This window comes from Eulemur rufifrons, chromosome 29, assembly GCF_041146395.1.
Source record: "Eulemur rufifrons isolate Redbay chromosome 29, OSU_ERuf_1, whole genome shotgun sequence".
NCBI lineage: Eukaryota > Metazoa > Chordata > Mammalia > Primates > Lemuridae > Eulemur > Eulemur rufifrons.
This window is the reverse complement of record NC_091011.1, coordinates 28,107,987-28,128,831: the sequence shown is the minus strand read 5'-3', so window position 1 is coordinate 28,128,831 and position 20,845 is coordinate 28,107,987. Positions and strand designations below refer to the sequence as shown.

The 20,845-nt window shown below is 41.4% G+C and overlaps 1 protein-coding gene across 4 annotated transcripts in view; it reads right to left on the bottom strand.

Annotated features, from left to right (window-relative positions):
- Positions 1-20,845, bottom strand: part of OSBPL3 (oxysterol binding protein like 3) — a 153,869-nt gene that overhangs the window by 13,378 nt on the left and 119,646 nt on the right. For all 4 annotated transcript variants that reach the window (XM_069462543.1, XM_069462545.1, XM_069462544.1 and 1 more), the window contains 4 exons: positions 18,771-18,908; positions 6,830-6,893; positions 3,778-3,856; positions 2,548-2,692 (listed from right to left, as the gene is read on the bottom strand). In XM_069462543.1, coding sequence (XP_069318644.1) covers positions 2,548-2,692; positions 3,778-3,856; positions 6,830-6,893; positions 18,771-18,908 — 426 coding nt within the window. The remainder of the gene's footprint in view (positions 1-2,547; positions 2,693-3,777; positions 3,857-6,829; positions 6,894-18,770; positions 18,909-20,845) is intronic.

Genomic DNA, 20,845 nt, shown 5'->3' with positions numbered 1-20,845 from the left:
AAGAAATTTAACTCATATAATTTCCTTTTCTCTAACGGAACTAGATGGTCCTTGACAAACCAATCAAAGAGGTGGTTTGAATCTTCAATTTCTTTTATCATTTTTTCTCCCAACCTAGGATTGTCCATCCAGCCCGCAGGAACCTTGTGCATCCCATATTCTCCCTGTGTATTGGTCATGGTCTGTGAGACGACAGCTTTGCACTCCGCTCAGCCCGGCTCAGCCCGGCTCAGCCCGGCTCAGTCGTGCGGGTGTTATACAGTACCACACTCAAACCAGCAGAGGGAGCTACAACTCCCTGGAGTTGATTTTTTTCCCCAAACCTCCCAATTACTGGCTGCCCTAAAAATCTCTATGAAAGAACAGAAGGCATTTCTCCATAAATCAAAAATCCTAGCACTATTTTCAGCCGAAACAGAATCCATATTTGGAAACCAATAAAGTTGAATGGCATTTTCAGGTCATATTCTGGTGGTTCAACTTCCCCATTCCAAGGCTATGGTAAAAATGGGCTGAATTAGAAGTTTAAAGTTGAATTTTCTAGCTGTGTGAGAATGGAGAAAAGTGGATGGGCAGGGGAGGGAAGACAATACAGGCTCTTAAGTTTATTTTGAAGCAGGAGTCAGGTTTTTTTTTTTTTTTTTTTTTTGGGGGGGGGGTATTTGCCAACAAATCCAATGCTGTCAAGCCGACGGAAGCCCCAGAGGGGCACCATCATATTCTATAGGTAACTGTGGTGCCTGCTTTCAGGTTCTCTGTCAATGCCAGAGGCACATCATCTTGTATCTCATAACCACAAAACTCCACTTTCTGCTTCTCAGTGGATGAGAACCGGGTAGGTGGTCGACATGAGAGCTCAGCAAAATTCCCTGGGGAAAATGCTGAGAGCTGGGTGGCTCCCACCTGGGTCACTGGTAATACATCCCTGCCCCAGGCTGCATTTTGTTTCTTTTTGCAGAGAGCTTAGACAAAGTTTTCAAAGTAGGGTCATTTTTGTTTTGCTCCATAGATAAGGTCATTACCAGCTTTTTATCTGTCTGCAGTCCCATTTGACTTATAGGATGTAACAAAGACCCCACTCCACCTCTTTATAAGCGTCCCCTGTGGATTACAGGTGGTGCAGAGTAGTATTGCATGAAATTCCACAATTAAAACCTAATCTCTCAGCTTACGATTTTAATCTTAGTTAAATGCAAATAATCCCCAAGGAGGGTAATGTTTTAAAGCCACCTTAAAAATACCTGAGATTTTGACGGGCAAGAAGGAATCCAGGAGCGAGAGAAGGTTGGGAAGGCCTCCAATCGAGCTGGTTAGAGCAATAAAGAGACTACTGCATACTTTTTGCCTCTGGCCAATCTTGCCATTTATTCCCTGAATGTTTATGAGCCTCTGCTGTGTGCCAGAGACCATTCCGGGTGTCAGGGCTACAGTACTGAGCAAGACAGATCAAGTTTTTGCTCTTCTGGAATCAGGGATGGTGAGGAGGGTATGGAGAGCAGAAAAACAATAAGCAAGCTGACTTTGGACAGCAATAAACACTTTGAAGAAAACAGGATACGCTAGGGAGTGAATGGCAGGATGGGGCTGGGGATGTCAGGGTCTGGGGAGACTGGCCCAAGCAGAGGAAGTGAAGAAAGAGAAAGAAGGCCTGTGCGGTCAGGTCAGAGGATGTGGGGAAGGGTGGGGAGGAGAGGGTGGTTGCAGCTGAGGTTGGAGGGGAAGGAGGGTGGCACGTGAGTGCGCAAGTGCAAGCACAAAGGGGCGGGGGCGGGGAGCGCAGACGGTGCAGGGCCTGGCGCCGGCCGCTGTAAGAGTGCAGGCTTCCACTCCAAGAAAGACGGAGGCTGTTGCAGAATTTTGCTCAAAGGAATGATACGGTATGACTTTTTTAAAAAAGTGTGGTAAACCATGTATGACACAAAATTTACCATTTTAACCATTCTAAGTGTACAATCCAGCGGCATTACATACATTGAAAATGTTGTGCAACCATCACTACCATTTCCAGAATTTTGCCTGTTCTTTTTTTTTTTCTTCCTCTTTTTTTATTTCAGAGTATTATGGGGTATTTCCAAAAATTTTACATCTTCCCACATTGAAACTCTATCCATTAAACAATAACTCCCCACTCCTGCCTACCTTAGTAACCACCATTCTAATTTCTGCCTCTATGAATTTGACTCCTCTAGAGACTTCATATGAGTGGAATCATGCAATCTGTGCGCTTTCGGGACTGGCTTATTTCACTTAGCATAATGTCTCCAAGGTGTATCCATGTTGTAGCATGATGACCTACAATGACTTATGTTTTAAAAGGGTCCCTCTGGCTGTGGCACTAAGGATAGATCACATGGGAGTAAGGGTGGAGGGAGGCCAGGAGGAGCCATGGCCCCGGTCCAGGTGACGGGGGTGGGGTGGGCTGGGACCAGGGAGCCCAGGCTGTTTGTCCGCTGGCACAAAGGTGAAGGTGAAAAACCCCCAAAACGCCCTGTGCTCCGAGACCCCGGCTCTGCCCGCCCTTCAGAGACAGAGAGCCACCAGAATTACCTTTATAAAATTCACTTTGCAGTGGCAGGAATCGTCACTCAGGTTCTTGATGACAATCTCTCCATAGTGCTCAATCCACCTCTGTCCGCTTAAGATGTTATGGATGCAAGAGGTCACTTTGTTCCACTCAAAGTGATCTCCAAAACTAAATAAAGAAGGGAAAAGTAAAAGTATCAATTCCCAGAGGAGCCAGCAGCAAATACAAATAAACACTGCTATGCTATAAAATAAATCACATGAGGAATCACTGATTCCTTCATTCACAGAACCAACACTGACTGTCTACACCATGCTGGGTGCTCTACAAGCCTCTACTCTCCGAGGCAGTGTGCATGCCACAGAAGATGGCAACAGTCACACTAGTACTCTGGAAGCTGCCAGAGGCTTCACGAGGAGCTGGTGGCCTCCTGGAGCAATCTACTCCCTCTTGACAGAGGAGGCAATTCAGAGCCAGAGGCGACTTGTCTAAAGTTGCTGAACTAGGAAAGGAAGTGGGCATGAGAAAGGTGTGGGGGGTTTATACAATTTGGTACACACATTTCCTGCATCTTTTATGATGAGAAATTATTCAGATATTACTTATGGAGTTAAATAATACTTATGAGGAAATGGTAATAAGACCAGATATTTACAATGCACATGCTATGTGCCAAGTACTATTTTAAGTGCTTTACATATATTATCTGTTTAATCTTCACAATGGCCCTATGAAGGAGGTGGTTTATTATCCCCATTTTACAGATGAGGGAACTGGTGACCAAAAAGGTGAAGCAACTCACCCAGGAATTCACAATTATCACAGCAAGTGGCAGAGCAAGCGTGTGAACCTCTGCAGTCTGCTTCCAGAGTCCCCGCTCATAACCATTTTGCTGTATGCATAGCATCAATCCTCCCTATACGATCACGGTCACATCTTTCTCAAAAAGAATTCTGACAGCAAGGCAGGACAACGATGCTAAAGAAAAACTGCCGTTCTTAGTCTTGTTAGGAAATGGAAATGAGTTTTTAAAAAGCTTCTATTCAGGGAACTTTGATCTCCCGGAGACATTTCCATTTCAGGGGGAAAAATGTGAGATTGCCAAAATGAGGAAGATTTAAACCTACTGTCAAACAGATTGAAAGAAAAAAACATACACTCAATGCCATGGGGAGGATGGTGAGCGTCCTTTCCCAAAGCGAAATCCTGGCCCTAAATTCTATAAAGTTCCTAACTACAGAAGAAGAACTTACGCTGGCAGAGTCACATGTGTTGTGCCAATTGGAACAATTTCCATGGATTTGCCCCAGAATTTGTTTTTCCATCTCACATCTGAAATGAAATACCAAATATTACATATTTAGGAGGAGAGGTAGGTAGATCAAACAGTTTTTAGCCTAAATAAATGATGAATCACTACATAGTACAACCTCTTCATAAGCAGATCAATTATTGTATAGGGTAACTTTTCATGAAATATAAGTACCAACTGGGTACCTGGAATAGAATCAGGGAAATTCAAATTACAATATAAAGTCCTTCCCTCATGTTAACAGCATGAAAGGCAGAGAGAAATGGAAACAAGCAGTAGCCACATAGACAGGTGCCAGCTTTGACTGAGTGTGTTATAAGGTGAAATAGAACCAGAGAGAAGGAATGAACATGCTTGGGGAAGGCATCAAAAAAGACTTGTCAGAAGGGGCCATTTAAACAGGACTTTGAAGAATGTGCAGGAGTTTACCAGAAGAGAAAACGCAATTTAAGGTAAAAGAAATAGCACCCACAAGGGGACAGAGGTGTAAGAGAACATAGTATGGTTCTGTCCTGTAGGTCTGAAATTGTCTAGAGAAAAGAGTAGAAAATCAGATTGAGAACAAATAACAGTGCACCTTACAAGCCTGGCTAAGCAGTCTGGTTTGTGTGCACTGGGTGAAAACAAACAGGGAACTGATGTGATTAGATACAGACCTTGCAAAAACAATTGGAAGCAATGTGGAGAATGGAACAGGGGTAGGAGAGATTAGAAGCAAGGCAACCAGTTAAGAGGCTATTGCTGTTGCCAGGGGATAAACAGGGACGAAGTGAACTAAGACGGGATGGAGTGGAAGTGAGTGATTCCCAAAATGTTAAAAAAGTAGAAATACACAGAACCAGGTGACAAAATTAGATACGGATTGAGAAAAAAAATGGGAGAATTTATGAGTAATGTCAGATTTTTCTAACTTGCACGAACGGTGATACCAACAGAGGAGACAGGGAATAAAACAACAGTAAAGTGGATTTTGTCTGGCTGCCACACTGAGGACATACAGACCGTTGGAATCAGGGAGGCCAGGAGGGGGCATGGCTGTCGTCCAGGTGAGAGAGGTGGGGCTGGGACCAGGGAAGCCCCTGGGCCACATATTGTATGATCCTATTTATACAAAATGCCCCAAGTAGGCAAATTTATAGAGGCATAAAGTAAATTAGTAATTGCCTAAGACTAAGGGATGTTGAAGGAAATGGGGAACTGGGTATTTCCAAAAGTGGTTTCTTTTTGGAGTGATGAAAATATTCTAAAATTAACTGTGCTGATGATTGTACAACTCTGTGACTATAACAGAAAACAATGAATTGTATACTTCACATGGATGAATTGTATGGTCTATAATCTCCCTAAAATTGTTATCAAAATAAAAAAGATAACTGGCTGTTTAAAGCAAAAATAATAATAATGTATTATAGGGCTTATAACATACATAAGTGAAATGTATGTCAAGAATAGCACAAAGATTGGGAGAGGGGAAATGGAAGTATACTTTTGTAAGTTTCTTATACTATACATGAAGTAGCATAATACTACTTGATGATAAATTGTAATACATTAAAGATATATAATATGAATTCTCAAGTAACAATTAAGAAACAAAACAAAGAGGTATAGCTAATAGGCTAACATAGGAGATGAATGGAATTATAAAAAGTACTCAACCCAAAAGAAGGCAGAAAAGGAGAACAAAGAACAGATGTGACAAACAGAAAACAAGTAACAAGAGGGCAGATTTAAACCCAACTACATCTATAATCACAATAAATGTAAATGGTTTAGAAACCCTAATTAAAAGGCAGAGAAATGTCAGCTTGGTTAAAAAGCAAGATTTGTGAGTCATGGGCCTATGGAAATAGGTGGGATTGCCCAGGAAAAGGCTGAAGAGGATGGAGCTGAGAAGGGAACTGTGTAACGTAGGGAACACACAGGAATTACTTTGAGAAGACCCCTCCCATTAAAAATATATAACTTTAAAAATCAAAAAAGAGGTGCTTATAGTGTCAATGGGATTTAGTAAATAGGAAGTTAGGGAGCTTATGAGAATTATTTCCAGAGGGTTTTGGTGACAGTCAGAGAAGTTTCAAGTCAAGCTTCAATTTTAAACTTTAATGGCAAAGATGAAGAAAGAAATCCATGGTACTTGTAACTTTAAACTGGTAATACTGATTGAGAGAGGAACTGGGTAGCTGGGAAAGGGGATGGGGGAGGTTATTACAGTATATTCTTTTGTACTTTTAAAATTTTACAGGTGTATGTGTCTGTGTGTTTGTAAAGGCAATGTGTGATATCGCTGTTAGCAGAGAAAAATGTTTTAAAAATTGATATGTGCTCACTGTTTGAAAACCCAAGATGCTCCTATTTTCTTTCTATAGTTCTTCATTGAATAAATAAAGATGTTAACAAAATTAATTAATGCATCTAGGAAATATATGAAGCCTTATTTATTCTTGAGAAAAACTTACCCACCTACCCTCCAATTCAAAATATAAACTGAATAAAATTTTAAGAACCACTTTGAAAATGAAAAGTCAACAATGTAAAAAATGTACTTTCAGAAATAAATAATTAAAAATTTCAAAAGCAAAAAAAAACCCCTCTGCTGTCTACACTCTGATAAACAACTGTAAATATTTAGTATCTCTTGAAATGGGGCGACATTCCAAGTGGTTGTGAAATCAGATAGAGAAAAAGGCACAGGAATAAATGGTGGTGGCTCAGATAAAGATTAGGAATTTTTTTAAAAGGTAAAAACTAAACAATCCCCTGAATACTTGATATCAATTAATATTCAATTAAAAATTCTTGATATCAGTTAATATTTGAAAAATACCAATTATTGTTCAGAAACGAGGTGAGAGCAAGTGGTGCAGATCTTTCTCACCAGGCCCAAGTCCAAGGACCACTTTTGATATTAGCAAGCATTTATAGCAATTCTTGGATAAAATAAATCCATAAAACTATACAAAATGATGGAGGTCAAGTATATAGTACATTACCTTGCCAGAAAACAAAATTTCCAGACTCAGCATGACACGCAGAGATAGGTGGGTGGTGGCTGACCTGATGGAAACAAATGCCAAAAAAATAAAAAATGAATGAATCTTTGTGTGCCAGGAAATCCATTCCTTCGCCCCTGCCCTGAGATGTAACACAACACGCTGTGCTTCACTGCAGACTTCTTTAGTTTCCTTCAATAAGTCTGTCCTCAAGAGGGCGCTCCTGATACAGTCAGCTCCGGCTTGTCACGTTTATCAAGGGTGAGAAAAAGCCTCCAGGAGCATCCGTGGGAGGAAGGCCAGGATGGAGACTGAGTGATGAGCATTGAGACTGAGACCCATTTTGAAAGCCGTGAAAATAATAACAGGGACTTTTGAGGCCTGCCCATACATAAACCATATGATCCGACATACCAATGTCAAAAGTCTTAGTTGTTCTACAAGTACCTGCAAATGTTTTCATTAAGATGTCAAATGGCAAGTATTTTAACACGCTATTTCTAAGCAACACAAAATACTCTTCCTCCCGTTCAGAAGGTTTAACTCTTGAAAACTCAGCATGACAATGGCCAGCCTGTTTTCAAATCACCTATAAGAAGATCGACACAAGATAACTCCTCTAATAACCATAATGTTTCTATTAAAAAAGAGCTAAAAGCACAATTGGTGAGGAAATGTTAGTCAACTGGTAAGAAAAAAAGTGTTATTTATTTTTTGTCAGGATAAAAAATATCTTGAGTAAATAAGTAAGTACATTCCAGAAGAGAGACTCCTCTGTAACAGAGACTGCCTTTTGGCAAAGGGTCATTACTTGTTTTGTTCAGTAATGAAGAAGCTAAAGAGAAAACGGCCCCCTCAGGTCTCCTTCCTGATTATCTCAGTAACATTCGTGGTGCAGCCAGAGGCCTTTGGGCTGTGATTATAATTTAGCACTAGTGAAACCAGAGTCATGCTGCCAGTGGTGTTTCCAGAAATTTCTCTGATTTAGCCAGTTCTTAGCAGAGATGTCTTCCATTTAGAGTATCTAGCGCAAAGCCTTCATATTATATAAACAAGGAGACTGCAACCAGAAAGATGAAGTAATATTTCCCAAACCACACTGATAGGGAAGAAGTAGCGGTAAACTCAGCAGTTTGGGTTAACCTCAATGATTTTCAAGCTTCAAAAAAAAAAGTTTTAAGCAGCTGCCCTCTGTTTTCAAACACATCAAGAACTCAGAATGCTGAGCCCTGCTTGAAAGGAACAGGTATGTGAGGGTTAGGGAGGAGGGGAGGGCAGTGGGTGACAGATCCATAGCCACTCGCCTTGCTCCGGCCCCTCAACCAAGCTGAGGAACATGGTTTGGAAACCACTCCCGTGTGCCAAGGCTCTAGGAGGACACTGCCAGGATGGGACAGCCCAGAGTCATGCATGCCATACCCACATCTAATGGATGGGATTCCAACCATGCCAGCCTGGGCCAAAGAAAAGTAGAGACAAAAATTTGAATAGTGTGGGTATCTTTCAGCTACTCAGTGAACATGACTGCCAGCTACAACGTGAGGTAGGCGATGCAACGTACTGTGCTTTGGTTGGTCCTAGATCCCACGTGCCTCCTAGGAATGCGAGCCTCTCACTGTGCCTGTGGGATTTTCAAGGGCAATTTTCACTTCAAGCACTGACTTCAGAAACCTAACTCCTATAGTGTAACTCTCTGCTTTCTTTTTGTCATCATTTTTTATTTAAAAAAATGTTGCATCTTCCTCCTTCTTTCCCTCACTAGTTGGCTCTCAATGAAAACAATGGAGATAACTTTGAAACTATAGGATCACATAAAACTTAATCAGGGCATGGTGGTGGTGCGTGCCTGTAATCCCAGCTACTTGGGAGGCTGAGGTGAGAGGATTGCTTGAGGCCAGCAGTTTGAGGCCAGCCTGGGCAACATAGCAAGACCCAGTCTCAAAAAATAAAAAAAAAATAAAACACCAAAAAACCCACAAAAAACCAAATCAGGCAAAACAAGCCCCACGTCCCACTGTGGAGTGGGAGAAGAGCTATGGAATATTCCACTCCTCTGTAATACAGACATATTTTAAAGTGGATTATAATAAAGTAAATTATATTTATCCCACAGAAACAATGTAGTAATGGGTGAGGAGAGCATTATAGCCTTGACTGAGAATTTGGCATCTTTATAGGTGTAAATATCAAAGCAAAATACAATATATAAAAACCATATACTTCTTCTGTAATAATTTTAAATTCCACAAAACAGGTATAAAATATACTGTCCACATGAATTATAAGAGAAGCTGTATTGTATACACACATCCCATAAAAACCCACTTTGATTTTTTAAAAACTATTGTGTTAGATTAGTGAATCAATGTCCATCAGAGCACCTTTAGATGGGTTCAATAGATGTTATCTGAATGAATCAATCTCAACATTCAAACATCAATGATTTTGCTTATTTCTTTATGGTTTACACCAGCCTTTGAGAATGGCATTGTATTTGGTCCACGCTGCTTTAAGAAGTCTACAAAGCTTTCTGGGGAAATTTACATGGACGCTTTATTTTTATTTCCTCACAACGGGTATTTATTCCTGAAGCGTTTCTGGAGCATCTGCCGCCTGCTGTACTAGTGTCAGGGAACAAGGGAGAGCTTTTTGTGGTCCCACAGAGCTGGGTCCTGACTGCAATGCCACCTGCTGGCTGTATGACCTTGAGCAAGTTTCTTAATCCTCTCGGTCCCCGTTACCTCATCTGTGAAATAAAGCTAATACCACTGACGTGGCCAACTGAAAAAAGATGACATGTCAAGTGTCCAGGGTCATACGCTGATGTGGATTAGGCAGAGACTACATTTTGATTTTTTTATGAATGCATTTCCATTAAATTCTTCTGGTAACCTTGTATCTTTGTTAGCCTTATTTTATAAATTTGGAAACAGGGGTTCTGTCCAGCAAAGAGCTTGCCCAATGCTACACTATTAACAAGTGACAAAGGCAGCCCTTCACCCCTCACTCCTCTGATTCCAGATCCAGTTCTTTTCTGAATGTTTCCTGTGGCTGCTCTCAGAGTTGGGCTCTTGTCCCTCCCCCTCAATGCCATGACACATCATTAAGGTCCCTTCTCATGGATATTCAGAGAACATATCTTCTTTTGAATCTGACCTTTCCAACCTGAATCTCATTTGTTTCTTTGTAAAATGAAGTCTGAGAATCCCTCTTGGCTTCAAAATTCTCTGATCCTAACATCTGCTCTGAGTGTCTTCTTCCAATCTTGGCATCAAAGGCGGCAGAGGATGCTGGCCAATTTGAAAAGATTACACTGAGGCTTTGATTAACTTGAATTCCCACAGAAAGGGTAATTCATGGTTAACCATTTATCTTTGTTCATGGCAATCTTTCTAAAATCTACTAGAGTGGAGAATAATGAACACAATCTAACCTGTCTTTGTTAGTGTGGGATTTGGTTGAGTCTCTATTCTCCTTACGCCTTAACGGAGGCAAGAAAGGACAGTGGATGCGTTGCAGTCTGAACTGACCTAGCCCTGGCACAGACGCTTCCTGCTAGCCTGCTGGATAAATCCAGTTTAGGCTGGTTTGTTAGCGTCCCTCTCCATCACTTCCTCTCCAGTCAAAGAGGAGCAATGCCTGATGGGTGAGGATGCCCAAGCATTCAAAAAATAAGTGTGTATGATTTTTCTTATGCAAATATTTATAGGATAAAATATGTATCTTTCTACAGGCCTCAATACGGTTCCCCTGGCACTTAAGAATTCATGTCATTTGGGAGGAGTGGCGGGGCAAAAACCTACCTAACAGATACAACGAACACGAGTTCGGTGATGGGCGCACCTATTGCCATGACTTAAGCACTACTAAAGCTATCCGTGTAACCAAAAACATTTGTACCCCCTTACTACTTTGAAATAAAAAAAAAGAATTCATGAAATTTACAATTTATTTGTACAGCTGAGGCCTTGCTTCACCCTGACCTGATCATTTCTGATTTACGCTTTGAATGCACTTTATATAAGAGGTTAAAGGAGAAGTGGATGGGGAAAGGATATATTTCAGCATTTGTATATCTTGTAAGCTTTTCTTTTTTAGATCTAGAAAAACATCCCTTATTAAATACACCATTTCTACCCTGCTTCTGTCCAGAGAGGTAATTATCTAGTCCCCTAGTTCCTGACGTCCTAGAGCAGCACATGGCAGCTTATGGAAGAGAGAGCAAATACCAGTCATCCAGGGGGGACCGAGTGGCCATTCTTCCCAGGTCATTCATCAAGCACTTACTGATCACCTCTGATGTGTCAGGCACCATCCTAGTCCCTGGGGCTACAATGATAAACAAAAGAAACAAAACCCCTCCCCCTGATGGAGTTTATATTTTAGTATGGAAGTTTATATTTAGTATGGACAACACACAAATAAGCACACAATTTGTCAACAGCAAATATGTGTTAAGGAAAATAAAGCAGGGAGTGTGGCTGGGGGGACAGTATGTAGGAATGTTGTTCAGATGGGGGGAGGGGCAGGACTCTTGAATAATGGAAACCTCCGAGGCTCAGAGAAATATGAAGTTAACCATGCAGCTATCTGGGAGAAGCACACCCCTAGCAGAGGATGCAGCAAACACCAAGGGCTGGAAAATGCCTGATAAGAATCAGGAGAAGCAAGAAGGCCAGTGTGGCTGAAGCTGAATGAGGGGGAGGTGGGAGAGGCGTGGTATGTGGGGGCAGGGTCTTGGAGGGCTTTGTGGGACACGTCCAGGACTTTGGATGTTATTCCAGGTGAGTTGGGAAGTTGCTGGAGGCTGTAGAGCAGATGTCGCTTCTGTTTAAAACAATCACTCTGATTGCTGGATGAGGAATTAATTGGCAATAGAGACAAGAGACCAGTTAATGAGTCCATTGCAATAATGCCAGTCATTGATTGAGGTGGCTTGGGCTAGGTGGCCAGCACCTGTGGGGGAGATAGTGAAAATGGCTGGCTTTGGAAGGAAGGCCTCTGGAAGGAGACCCCAGGATTTGCTGATGGAAAGGACATGGATTGTGAGAGAATAAGCTACGAAGGATGATGCCCAAGATACTGGCCTGATTTTTGGGAGAATGCAATTGCATATTATTTTCTCTTCCACTCTGTTCAGAGTAAATCACTTATCTCATGAACACATACATGGCTTCTTGCAAAAAACTAAAACAAAAACACATTAAGTGATGACTTGATCTAGACATGTAGAAAACCACAAAACAATGGTTTAGTTGTCTTATGTTTGATTTATTGCTAGTTTTATTTGAATAGTTTGAATTTCCCCTCTGATAGTGTCTTTAAATGAGATACCACTTTAATCAGTAGTAAATAAACTCTGCCTATTAGTAGATAAAAGGACTACTCAGAGAGGTGACATAAGTGTGCACGGAGAGAAGGGATGAGTGTGGTATCTATTTCTGTCCAAGAATATGTTCAGTGTCCTCCAAATTTGTAACAGGAAAGGGAGAAGGGCTGAGCCTAAGGAACAAAGGAAAAGAGACTTCATTTGAGTCTCTTACATTTTAGTAACTTTTTATAACTGCATTCAGCTTGTCTGACACAAACTCTCAACAGTATATGGCTGGGTGGGTAAATGGTTAAAATGATTTGAGCAATGATCTGGACAACTGAAGTTTCATGTAATTAGGAAAAGCTACTTTTAGGTTGCAGCTTAATTGCATTTCCTTTTGACACCAACCCTTTCCCAGAGGGACAAAAATTGAAGCATAGCTAACTGAAATGAGTTTTCTGACCCATCCATTCTCTTGATAAAGCTCAACACCTGCGTGTGTGTCAGCTCTGCCAGGTGGCAGCAGGATGCAGGAATAACCTGCTGGCAGGATGCTGGCCCATAAGGAGAGAAAGTGAATTCTTTCTGAATTCCCCCTTTTCTGGGCTTATGTAGAAAGCCAGGGCTGAAGCAGATTTCCTGGCACAAAGAAAAGCCCAGAAGATGGAACCAGCAGCAGGTGAGAACATGGGATAGGAATGTTTGTAATTTGCTCCTGAATATTCCCCGTTGGCAAAGCCACACCCCAGCCAGCAATGGGAGCTGAGAACAAAGGCCTGCGTGAGTTTAGAGGATGAAACGTCTAGACCAGGGGTGGGGAAAATTCTCATGTTGGAAGGCCACATTAATTAGGTGTAATCAAATAAGGCTGCATTCAAGAAACTTCAAATAGATGTACTTTTAAAATGTACATTATTATATAAAATCTAACTACTATGTATTTAATAATTTAAAAAAATGAAAACTATTTGTTAATTTTAAAGGGATTCTGGGTCTCCTAGGAATGAAAGTGGGTGTCTTGCCTTAGTGCAATTGCCCAACCTGGGAAGAAGGACAAGGGTGGGCCCCAGGCCCCTATCTTGGCCCTGTCCCACCCTAATCCTGTCTCAAGCAACGGCTATATCTGGTGCAGGACGGAACACCCTACGAATCTGCCAATCAGAACTTAGCGCACCAACTGCAAAAGAATGCAGAGGACTCTAGCCCACGGGCCAAGCAGCATAGGTACGATAGAGTCTGGAAAGCGACCTAGAACTCATATGCATAGTAAAACTCAGGTCATGCGACTCCCGACTGTCCAATTAAAGTGGTTCCATGGTGACATTTGAACCACAGGGAGGTCCCTAACTGGACGCCATAAAACAAGACCCAGATCATAACCAAACTCTTTTTCTGCTGCGACATCTGTGGTGTATGTACCTCACTTTGTAAACCTATGTCTTGCTCTTGCTCTATAACCCTATCTTGCTCCCCCTCAATAAATTTCCCCTCATGCTTGCCTTACTTACAGCCATGAGCACACCAAGAACTGAGAACACAGAATGAGACTAAACTTGACAGCGTTAGCACTGAGATTTTGCTGATGCAAGATACAATGAAGAGAAATGAGAGCGTCTGGATCTGTTAATAATTTTTCTCTGTGCAATAAGCCCTTCATGTTTTCTTGTCATGGAAGGTGCACGATCTGTACATACACTCAAATTCATTCCAACTTCATGACATTTATCTTAAAAGTTGTTGAAGGTATCTATTCTGTTTGCAAGAAGGCCCAAAGCAAGTAACTCTTTGTAGCAAAGACAATCTTCTGTTATGACTCAAATGAAGTATGAATATAAAACCTGTGCCAAGTCAGCGGTATCAGTTGATTCAACCAAAGCGATTGAATAATATGTATTTTCCTTTTGAAGTACTGCATGAAGTTGTTGTGTTAAGTTGAAGGCTAATTCATGCTGCTGATCAGCTATGGTTCTCCTTGAAAGAGGCAGTTTATACTTGGAAATGTTATCAAGGTCTAAGCATCCTACAACTTCAACAATGCGTTCTTTCACAATTTCTGCATCACTGAATGGCTTCCCTTTTCCCCGGAGTATATAAAGCTACTTTATAAGTTGCTTCAGTGCCATTATTTCCAGTTCTTATTGCTGCTTGAAAGAATTGTCATTGCTTTTGCTTTTCATCTTTTAATTTCTGCAATACAACCTTTCTTGTCTCTCTAATTTAAAATATTTGTGGTCCTTATGAGTGTCATAATGCTGATGAGCACAGCATTTCTTTAATGTTGATATTGCAGTATCCCAAAGCAAGCAAATCATCTTATCTTTAGCAGAACAAGATAATATTGCAATTCCCAGTCCTCATTAAAAAATCCGTTTTCTTCCTTCAGCATTCTTTTGGTCTTCTTTGACATGATGGGCTGTTATGCAGACAGAATTAAAAAATACTGTCAAGCTGTGCAATTATTCACAAATTCCACTTCAAACAGAAGTATAGTGTGCCACTGTCAAAACCTAATAACAGACTGGCATACTCGACTCCCACAAACTCTCATCAACCAGTCTCATGCTGTAGTGGCACCAGTCAGGCGGGGGAAGTTAGAACTAAATTGTGAGCGTAGCAGCCGTCAATTTAGCCCTTGTAGTTTACTGATGTTCTAATTGTGCTGGTCAATCCAGGAGGATTATTTTGTTGAAACTTATTTTATTCTTTGGTATTTTAAATATGTTCATTTTAAACATAAAATAAAAATGTAAAAGATGAACAAAAATGTATTAATAGAAATCAAAGGATTTGTTCTGTAAAATTTGGATTTAGTCAAAAGGCCGCACGTAAGGACCTAGAAGGCCACATGTGTCCTCAAGGCTGCAGGTCCCCGCCCCTGGTTTAGAGAATGCCATGGACAATCTCATTAACTGAGCAGTATACAAAAAGGCAATTTTTATATCTACCACTACCAACTCCAGTAGCTCTGAGCATAGCTATTAAATCTACACAAGAGACCCCAAAAAGGGTGAGGGAAAAAGGACACTGAGGAGGCAGAGGGTCTGGGTTCCAGCATTAGCTGAGGGACACTGGAAAACTCTAATCCCGGAGGCCTTGGTTCCTCACCTGTAACTGACCCTGGCCTTACCTGCTGCACGGGGCTATTCTGGGGGTTGGGTAAGGTCCTGTACAAGCTTGAAAGCATAAAGCACTCTACAAACCTAATACTTAATTGTTCTAAGAAAAATTTAAACAAGAAATGCTTTCTCTGGCTTCTGACCGCATGAGTCCTTTTGATACTGTGTTTTGGGGTCTTTTAGATGAGAGCCAGTACAGAGAGGCAAGCTTCTGCGTAGTCGGACTCTGAGCAGCAATTACTCTACTTCCCTTGATACTTGGCACCTTGAACGTCCACACACCCACCAAAACCACAAACAAGATCCAGGGCCTGGGAGGAAAGAGAGAGTCACTACCTTTCTAATCACAGACTCTGCTGTCTAGAAAGTGCAATAGAAAAGCCAAGTTGTTTCTTTCCAGGTCCTTTAGCGTGGAGATACGATTTTCATCAATGTCCTCAGAATAAAATTCCAGCCAAAAATATAAATTTGGGGGCCCTGCCCAGCTTATTATCTTATTCAGAAACTTGTACTCATTGTAGAGAGGCACAAGAAAGCAAAGCAACCTCCAAACCCTGAAAGCTTGCGCATATCAGCTACACATGATGGACGAGGGCAGAGGCATGCTGTCTCTGTAAAGGTAGACTGTTTGCTGGACCAGAAGTAGAAAGAACCCTACTGGCAGGTACCAGCATGAAACAGAATAAATGCTCTGGCATTTTCTTTAGAAGCATTAAATTACAAGGCATTCATGTACAATGAATCAGCTGGTCGGCATAAACAAGACGGGGAGAAGTAGGTGGTGGGAGCTGAATTGATGCGTCTCCAGCTGGTCAGGAATGCCCTGGCCCCAAACCCTTCCTATGCCTAAGGGAGAGGGCAGCCTTCTTCACATTGTACTCACCTATGATTATAATTTGGCTTCCCAAGTAATCTGCCTATGGGAAAATCATACCTGGTCATGCTGACCAAAGCTTTCTGGTCCCCATAGCAGGTTGATTTTTCACAGTTAATTCATATAGTAGCATCCTAGTTTATCCATCAGTCTCTTGTAAGCTTACTTAATGTGAATCTATCCCTGAGACTCCTCCATTCTTGGGTGTATTAAAATAACCAACTACCTGAGGCCATCAGGCTAAATTGCAGTTGGATGAAGCAGCTCCATTATGGTGAGGACTGATGGTATTACCATGGTGAAGCCAGCCATGACAACCCCTGGCTGCCTGATGGCCGGTTTTGTGTTAGAGACTCACCAGTGACATCATGTCCCCTTCAAACCACTTGTACTAGTAGAGTAGATATAGCATATTTTATTTTAATATACCAAAACATATATTAAAACAGATATATGCCTTTCCAGTTTTCTTTGATCAAGTCATTCCTGAAGCTCATCTCTGCCTTTTTAGCACTCCTCTTACTATTCTTAACACTATGTATTAAAAGGCATTTTAAAAGTTCCTTCTAAATATAAGAGCAACAGGCATTTACTGAACATTTACATCGGCGTGTTATTTCGTGTAAGCCCACTACAGCACATGAGCCAAGTGTCATCATTCCCCTTTTACAGATGAACAAACAGCTAAGGCTCTGAAAGCGAAGTGGCTTATATGAGACCACACCCAGAGTGAAATGTGGAGTTAGGAATTGAAGCAGGCAGGTCTACAAATCCTCACCCCGCACATCCTGTGCTACTAACAATAACCACATCTCTTTCTTGCTCCTTTCCTTGGGATCCATTATATGGAACTAAAACCAAGTTATGTAACCCTGTTTCCCTCTTTGTGCACGTGTGCCCAGGAACCCTGATTTCTCCCCTGTGCCACCACGGGAGATACACGGACAGATCCCGAATTTGGCTTTGCCCCATCAGAGCTCAGGGGGACTGAAGCTCAGCTTTACACAAACTCACGTTACTACTCTTTTCTTATAGCTGTTCATCCTCTCCTGATTGTCTGCTGTAGTTTGGGGCTATTTCTGGCCTTTATTTTTTTCCACAAGAGTACATATAATACCATGGTAACCAAATTATATTTTCATTTATTCTCATTCTATTTTAGGTTCGGTATTTAAATAACCTCCCAGTTGAATTTGAATCAGATACATCATCTTACCCCTTTTAACTGCTGACTTAACCCCTTCCATCCCCAATATCAGTCAGTGGCTAATTTCTTGTTTCAGCTTCTAACTGGCAAGCTACTGACAATATGCTTTGGGTTATTATTGGATATTCATTTTCCTTTGAGTTCGTGAAAACACTGCTAGTCATTTACAGCTAAGATAAGCACCATCTTCATAAATGTCTCGGCCACACCATCCTTCCCTTCCTAACCCCATAATGCAAATCCACCGATGAAGAGGGCAGCGAGATAACAGGAAGAAAAAGACTATTTTAGCAATCCACCCCCTTTTTTCCTCAGTGTCCTAAGAATTGGGAGGAGAGAAACATATGGAAGCGATGATGTTTAGTGTCCCCAGGCTGATATTTAGAGATATACAGAAAGTGAAGGTGCTCAATTGCTGCCTTAACAAGAGGGGAGAGGGTTATTTTGTATTTCAGTACATGCACACTCTGTTTTAGCTAAACAATTTCTTGTTGACAGATATTTTGGATGTTCCCAACATCCCACTGTTACAGACTACGCTGTCATGTGTCAATAATGACAGCAAACACCCATACAACATTTATCTTCGTGCCTCTGATACTGGTCCAAGTGCTTTGTAGACAGTTTCTTATTTAATCATCACCAATCCATTTGAGGTACATACAAGTGTCATCTCTCCCCTTTAAAGGGGAAACCAAAGCACAGAGAAGTTAAGTAACTTGCCCTGGTTATAAAGCTAGCAAGAGGTAGAGCTGAGATTGGAACCTAGGCTGCTGACTCCAGAAGATCATTCTATGCTAATTCTTACATGGGAGACATCTAATGGGACTCAGGCTGCATAAGTAGGAGGTCTGTCCATGCATTAGATGAGGACAGGGATTCCTGTCTGGCCCCTAGGCGCCACCCCACTGCAGAATCTTAGCATCTGGATCAGTGCCAGGTACATGGTATAGGTTCTATACATAACTCACTGATTTGAATGAATAAATACATGAATGAATGATTCCTCTTAAATCAAAATCAAGACTAGCACATTTATTTGGTGCTACCCATTCTGATGGGGGCATTCATGCTCTGGAATGATGATGTCATCGACTTACGGAGCACATTTTAAGCCTCTAAAATTGCAGTTTGGGCAAATGGCTTCATGCCTTGAAAATTCCCTTCATTAATGATTTTAAAGAGAAAGGGTATTCACTGGCTATGCATATAGCCAAGCAAGTGCTAAGAATTATGAGTACCTTTATGCCCGTGGGTGGTGGATAGGTTTCGGTGGAAGGGAAATAGATGTCTCCCTTTATGTTTAAAGCACTGTAATTATCTCAGTTGCTCTGAAGCCAACGAAAGATGGAAAATAAATATTTTAGAAGCACATTCAGTGGAACGAGTAAGCAACCTCCTCCCAACAAACAAAAATAGTGTATATTCACCTGTTCTGAAAAAAACCGGAAGCCCTTGTCCTCACGAATACACTCATATGTTTCTCCAAGAACCGGATTAAATGGCTTGCTCCCCGCTCGGAAGTAGCTAGATGCATACCCTGATATGGCAAAAGCTGCCACATACACCTAAGGACAAGAAGGAAAGAACTTTGTCATTTCTGGGTCACCAAGAAATTTATTTTTCACAAAAACATAAATTAAAACCTCAATTTCCCTCTCTATGGCTTTATTGCAGAAAGCCAACAATTTGTCTTTGGTTTAAAAACAATCAAACCAACAGATTTAAAATTGTAGGTTTAAATAATGTTTGTTTTGGCCCACAAACAAATTAACCAAACATTTTTAAACTGTCCATTTATTTTAATGCCTAAAAGTTGGGAGATGCTATCAAGATGAGGACATTGATAAAACGGACTGTGCTGTTTTTTGAACTGCTAAGCTGATGCCAGTATGTTTACGCCTCACATTATCTGACAATCCTGATATGGTGCCAAGGCTTTAGAGGAGGAGAGGGAAAGAATATTAAAAAAAAAAAGCCAAATTTTTCCCCAAATTCAGGGATGACCATCATAACTTTAGCTATTCACAATTTGATATTACAGAAACGTAAACTCTCATTGTGACCAAAGAAAATCTGTGAGAGTTAATTTCTAAGCCTGGGAAACAAGCCACAGGATACAGTGACTTTAAAATTCTTCTTTTCTGGTGGGGGGAGAAGAAATATAAAAAAAAGGAAGGAAAATTTTATGTGAACATAAAATTAACAAATCTCTTCACAGCCCTCCCTGTGAGGCTGTCAGCATTTTATTAGTTCCCTGCTCAAGGCACCAAAGAGACATATTATGATTTTTGTCTTTTTTTTTTTTTTGGCCAAAAAAGTTAAACCTTAGTACTGATAGCAATGTTTCCTTTTTAATGTTGGGTAGTAACAATCTCAACATTTCCTCTTCCAGCACATTTCATGAAGTTTCTTGTATTGAAGAAGAGCCGAGTGTCTTTCATAAATGTTCACCAGTCACATAATGTCCCTTATTAGCCTTTTGCTAAATTTTTGGTGTTGCCTGACACAGGCCCCAGCTTGCCACCTCACGCCTTAGGAGGCTCTAGAGCAGCTGGGTGGCTTATAAGAACCCGTTCACTACACTCCAGCCAGTCCCATCTGCGACTGCCTCTTCTTGAAACCCGGGTATCTGCTCCTCTCTGCTTCCGCATATGTTTGTGACACGCTGTGTGTGGAACGCTGACTCAACCCTGATTCGCCTTCACAACTTAAAATATAACAAAACTGATAAGAGAAGCTAGTGTCACTCATGATGCTAGGAGGAGGAAGTGAGGGGCAGGAGAAGGAAGCCCTCTCCTTTTGGGCTGGCGACACGAGGGAGAGCGTGCAGGACCTGCGGCACAGTGGACAAAATCCACAGCGTGAGGCTCCCGCCCAGTGGTTGTGCTGGAGCCGTGAAGCCTCTCCTCAAACTTCCACGAAGGCCAATTATACCGAACAACCAGAGGAATATCCTAAGGGTATCTAAATTGCTGCAAGAATGAAACACCTTTAAGAACACTTTCATCCTCAAAGTCAATCGTTTCCTTGAAAGAGCTGTCCACAAATATTGGCTGTTAACACTTGCCTTGGAAGCTATTTGCCTCTCTTTTTTGTTTCCAGCAAAAATTCTCTGGGGAAAAGTAACAACGATTTTTAAAAAATACAGCTTGTTTTTCTCTCCTACCCTGATGATCATTAGCATCAAGAGAGACAGTCTCTTTGATGAGGGAGGCCCTGGAGGCTGGGTAGGATGACTACGGGATATCTCTCTCGGCTTGTAGTTCCGATTCCATCTTAATCTGCAAATCACTGAAGTAATGATGTTTTAATGACGGTAAAGACTGCAGAATGCTTAGAATTTAGAAAAGAATGGCATCCTCTGTCGATGGGAGGGTGTTGGCATGGCTAGGCCGGTGAGGCTGAGGGGCACTCCAGTTCCAATTGAGTCAATCAGCCAATGCCCAGGAGAGACTGCATCCAGGGACACTGATGTCCCAGCATCCCATACGATGACCTTACT